Raw genomic sequence first — 6000 nt, forward strand, 5'->3', positions numbered from 1 at the left:
ACATTTATTGACATTATTTTCTTTATTAGTTAAGTTGTCAGCATAACAAAAAATAAAATTAATGGTAGATCAGTTTAGACAGAAGTACGAGCCCTTGACTATAGTTTCTTACTTCTGGCCCTGAATAGCTTCTTCATCTGTCTTATCACCCAAATTTGTGGCGACTGGGTCATCATATTCCTCGTCATCGTCATCAACGAAGGCTTCTACAGCATTCTCTTAGGAGTTGCCATTGCAATGAATGCAGAGTAGGGAACATTTCAAACCCGACTTTCTGCAGGTGCACTTTCCAGCGCAACCTTTTTTGCATTGACATGATATGAAGTTCAGCAAGGCCTGAGGTGCAGCTTCTTTCAACATTGTTACTGGAGTAAGTAACCCAACAGCATCCTTTTTCCACCCCCATTCAGTCGGATCTTTATCGTGACCAAGCCAAGTCTGCACTTGCAAGTATGTTCTTGAAGCGTGTTGCTGGACTGCATCTTTGGTGGGTGGTAGGTAGCCTGGATAAATTGAATTTGTTATTTTTTACTCCTTTGACAAAAATGATGTACCTTAAATTTTCCAAATTTGATTTCCCGTTGCCGCCATACAAAAGTGCAAATAGTTGTTCGGCAGCCAAAGTGATTGTTTCTGTCTTTGCTTTTGGGTCTTGAAATACACGAACAAGTTCATTCACTGAGTGGTTCTTGAGAAGAATATTACAAAATTTGTGTTTGCCTTGACCGAACGGAGCTCCAGTTGTATCGCAACCACTAATGGCATGAAGGAATAAAATGTTTTCAACTATTTCAATGTGTTTAAAACACATTTGTTCGAGTACAACGCGTTAGGTGATTTACCTGTACCAACTTTTTGGTAATATACGTTGGAAGGTGAGAGACCTGTGAGGAGTAACATCAGGTCAACTAGTTTGCTGTGGTTACTATAAGAACGTCAGCATCCTTTTCAGCTTGTACTGTCGTTATGTGGGATCGTGCAAATGAGGTTCTGAGTAGGGAAATAAAACGAGACTTGTTCTTCTCATTTCCCAGAAAATTTTCCTGTGGCACTTGTGGGTGCATGCTTTCAAAAAACAAACACGCCGTGCTCTTTCCACCCCTTTAGTGATTTTCTTTTCTAAATAATCTGGGTATCCATCGAAGATCACTACTGCATTGGATCCGTAATGATTTTGTACATTTCTGACATATTGCTGGAAAATCACTGAAAAAGGTTGAGCACGACCCCACACAACTTTGTGCAGTAAATATCCTACATCAATTCTGTGTATTTTACTGCTTCCCAGTTCTGTATTATTTGGTAGAGGGTTGAATGATGAGTAAAATATAGACTTCGTTCCTTTGCGCATGCCTTTCTCTGAGAAAAGAGACAATGGGACAGGAGAGAGTTCATATTGGAAATATTCTTTTTGTTCACTTTCAGACTTTTTGGCAATGCAAATACGATGGAATAGCATTAATCGATCTGTTGCCATAGTCACACCCTGATTTTTGACACTGCTGGTCACCGCCGCAAAAGAAATTATTGCTTCATTACGTTTTAAGTGTAGGTTTCCAAAGCTCTGGTTGATATCTTTAGACATACGAAATTTCCCCATCTTTTCAGCCATGTGACAAGTGACTTTGCTATCCCCGATTGTGCCACTGCTAATAGACATAATCACGTTTGTTTTAGGAAATGGTTCATGGCAAGCAAACCAATCAATGAGAGTTTGAACGTCTCGATCATCCCTCTTAATTCTTGTAGGCCTCATCTCTACATGTTGCTCTGACGTTCCTGATTCAATCCCACAGAATGACTCGATACCCTCACAAATGTAATGCAGATAAACGAATCCAGCAGTCCAACGAAGGATGGAACTGTCTGTGATTTCCCGTCCTTGGGTCAAACCTCCAGATGTTTTCATCGATCTCATCAGAGTTTGTTCGATGGTAATGTCGGACCAAATCCCTGACCAAAATTTATGAGACCGTCGAATCGTAAAGTAGCCTTCTTTTGTAAATCTTTCATACTCGATTGAATCCATCTTCTCTTTCAATGTCAACATATCTTGAAGAGACAGATGTGCACTTTTGGCGTAGTTGAAGTGAGCGGCTGCGTGAAAGAAAGGTATCATTTTTTTAACAGTTGTAAGATGAAGCTCCCAATTTCCAGTACGCTCCGCTTCAATATACAGCTCAATTAGTGTAGTCATCTCGAAGTACTGAACCCACAGCTGGGAAGTAGGTCCTTTTTCTTTTAAATATTTCAGTATGTCTATCAGTTTAGATAGAACTGCCTGAAAATCCAGATTGTCCTGAGCATTGATTACCACATTCTTATCTTGATTAGAAAGATCTCCAGGTCCGCTCCAGGCTCAAGACGTGACTACTACTACTACTCCGTGAGGAGTAGAAGGGTGGGGGGGTAGCCCCTCCCATACCAAAGTGCCCTCTAGTAAATTTATAGATGTATGTATTTAATAATGCAAACAAAAATCTAATAACGTGATAATAAACCGTGATAGATTTTCTGTGCGTACCTACCTAGATTTGTTTATTCTTTATATCGGTAAAAAAAAACTATATAAACTGCACAGCTTTTTTTGAAATTTTATGTTCTACATAATTGGTAAAAATAAAATTTTCACAAAATTGCACTGGAAACGAGGTATTTATAAAAAACCAAACCTAGTCGCGCAAAAAACTTGTTTTTTCCAAAAATATACGCACCTTTACGACTTTCTATCTCGGTACCTATTAGAGATAGAAGAAATTTATTCTTACAAAAGTTGTAGGTTATTTTATGTTCTATTATACTTGTTAAGATACTTTAGCCGAAATTTGCATTGGAAATGAGGTATTTGAGAAAAACTAGATTTTGGCCCGTTTTTGGCCAGTTTTTTCAAAATGGCGGCGCGAGCACAGGTGCGCCAAGGTCGGAAATTCAGATTTTACATCAGGGGATCAGTTTATATAACATACTAAAAAATTGGGACTACCGGAATTACTTCGATCGCGGCCCCCTTTTTGGCGCTAATTGCACTGGCCTATAAGTTTATATCTATGTAAACCAGCGGTCCACAACCGTTTTGGACCTGTGACCACAAAATCAAAAGTTTTTTCAGCGACCTTAGAAGAAAAAAATCACCAAATATGAGTGCCAGAAGATAGTTCAGGTAGATGTCAAGGTAACAGCTGGTTCTAGCTGTTTTTCATAACTTCATACCCAATTTATATAAAATATTAGGAGGTTAAAGGAAATAATTATACATACATTTTATATCATAAATTAACATCGCATTAAATAAGAGCAATTAATGTAATAGATTTAAATTAATCGTTTTGTAGTTATTAAACTCTTTGGTGAAAATATCTGATTGATTATCTGACCTGATTATTATGATTCGCGAACCCATTTGTCGCAGACCGCTGAAGTAAATCCTTAAATCGAAATAAGTCTTAAATTGAAATAAGTCAAAATGTTAAAATTTTCAGTAAGTATGTTGAAAAACAGTTGGACTTGATGTTCTTTTTAAGACTGTGAGATGTTTTAGAAGATGCTTTAATAACTTGATGTTCTTTTTAAGACTGTGAGATGTTATAGAAAATGCTTTAATAACTTGGTGTTCTTTTTAAGACTGTGAGATGTTTTAAAAGATGCTTTAATAACTCGATATTCTTTTTAAGACTGTGAGATGTTTTAGAAGATACTTTAATGACTTGATGTTCTTTTTAAGACTGTGAGATGTTTTAGAAGATGCTTTAATAACCAAGTAAAGTATTTCGAACACTGATTGAATTTTGGTTAACTCCTTGAGCTAATTTGTTCAGTTTTGCGAACAAACATTTATTAACCTTAGAGTCAATTTGTTTGTTTTTCGGAACAGCTTATAGAAATCGTTCTGTCTCTATTAATGTTATGGTGAGAATTAGAAATATGATCTAAACGGCGTTAGAAAGAAAAAAAACTCGATTTATATTCAAATCTAGAAGTCAACCACAGGAAAATTGAAATGTACACTTCTATATACACACTAATTGTACCATGTTATTGCAAAAATGTTGTCATTATGTACCTGCTGACAAACTACATAAGTAGTTTAGCAGGTTTGAATGTTAATAAATAAAAAATATAAACCAAAGGTTCCAACTGCAATTTCAGAAAAATTGATGAAACGTTGTGAATTATTACAAATTATTTTTATAAGAAATGACAAAAAGTGAGGGGGCAATACAGTTTTTAATACAATTGTCTAAAAAAATGTGTTTTTTTTTGTAATCAGTAATTTTAGTTTAAAAAAAAACGTAAGGTGAGCCATTTTAAAAACTTTTTTATGTTATTTTTTAAAAATTTATATTTTTAATAATAAAATTTGAAAATGTTTTTCATCACCTTTCAAAAACAGTTTTTAGTTTTTGGATACATTTAGAAATATCCCATTTCTTTGTATTTTATTGAGAAGCGGAAATACACACAAATTCTCCGATTTTCTAACAGCATGTTTAAGAAATACAACGGTCAATGTGCCAGAGGTTTCAAGGGTTAAATATAATATTACTACACATAGTCTGTGATTTAGTAACCGGTTTAAATAATATAAATTTAGAGACACAAGGTATTCAAATCTTAGCAACGATAAGATCATATTAATAAATGCATTTTAACAGTGAGAACAAAAGAGAATGCGTAATGTAATGTCATGCTCAAATTTAGATATATCAATAATACTGTATCTTTGCGTGCTCAACATAAAATGCCCGGTGCAGAATTATTTATCACGCAAAATTATAGCAAAATGGAAATGGAAATCAAAATTGCATTATGTATTTAAGTAATCTATCCGAACCCTTTCAAATTAAAAACCAAATTATTTTTTTACATTAGCTCCACACAGGAGGCTCTGAATCAAATGATTTCCCTCAGGGCCTTTGTCATCTTTGGGAATACTGTGCCGAGGGTTTTTTAAAGGACAGGAAGGATAGGAAGGAGCAGAGATCTAGGAAAGAAAAGTGTTTATATATTTATAAAAAATAGTGTAGTTTCCCAACAATAGCAATAGAAATGATGTTTAAAATGTTTGGCATTCACAAGGTTAATTGTATGTCCTTAAAGAGGTGGAATTTATTAGAAATAAACAATTTATTCCGAATTCTGCACTAGTCGGTAAATATATTTTCGCTAATTTCTATAGTGCAACTTTTGGACAATATCACCTTACAAGCATCAAAAGTATAACTATAGTTTTAAAAAATGTATGCCTAAAGCTGTTGGTGTCATTAGTGTACATTTAGTTTCTAATTTATAATTTTATTAGTGTTAGTATTGATCTGCATTATAAGTATAGTTGTTAATATTATTCTATTAGAAAAATGAAAATAAATAAATAATATACCAAGGTAGGTATTTAATCCCTCATAATTTGCACTTTTTTTTTCACCGCGAACGTTACTCATTTCAATTAGTTTCAAAGAGATAAATTTACTAAGAAAGTAAAAATAATATATTCAAGATAATAACAGGATTTTATAGTACTATCCTATATATACAAATAGTACATGACCATTGGTTAAACAAACCTTGAAATACTCAATAACGTTTCGTTAAACATCGAATTAATTATATTAATACGTGAACCTGTGGATTGTAAATTGTAAACGTAAACAACACGAGAGAGGTTATGTAGTTATGCGATTCTGAAAGTTGGATTACATGTTTGTGTTAAATCCTTCGCCAGGTGATGACCCGGATGTATTAGCAGGGATATTTAATAAAAAGTTCATCGTACCCTTGTCCCTCTGATGACGATTACAAGCGACGCTCCGGCGGCCGTCATTCCCCAGGTAAACAGTGTCCCAAGCAGAGCCTGGGTCACAGGACCGTATCCCTCCAACATGATTTAGGAAGGTACAACTCACTCGGATTATCACTTAACACAATGTTAACACTTTTCCCAACACTTACTGAGTATAAAACCTCGTTCACCTCGCTGACCCAACTGTCGCAAAACTAGCTGAC

At 34.8% G+C, this 6000-nt stretch overlaps 1 protein-coding gene across 1 annotated transcript in view; it reads right to left on the reverse strand.

Annotated features, from left to right (window-relative positions):
- Positions 1-6000, reverse strand: part of Zip48C (Zinc/iron regulated transporter-related protein 48C) — a 231494-nt gene extending 225494 nt beyond the window's left edge. The window contains exon 1 of the mRNA XM_089633448.1: positions 5771-6000. Within this exon, the coding sequence (XP_089489574.1) occupies positions 5771-5878 (108 nt within the window). The 5' untranslated portion in view covers positions 5879-6000. The remainder of the gene's footprint in view (positions 1-5770) is intronic.

This window comes from Hesperophylax consimilis, chromosome 7, assembly GCF_061612785.1.
Source record: "Hesperophylax consimilis isolate HC1 chromosome 7, BYU_Hcon_1.0, whole genome shotgun sequence".
NCBI classification, from domain to species: Eukaryota; Metazoa; Arthropoda; class Insecta; order Trichoptera; family Limnephilidae; genus Hesperophylax; species Hesperophylax consimilis.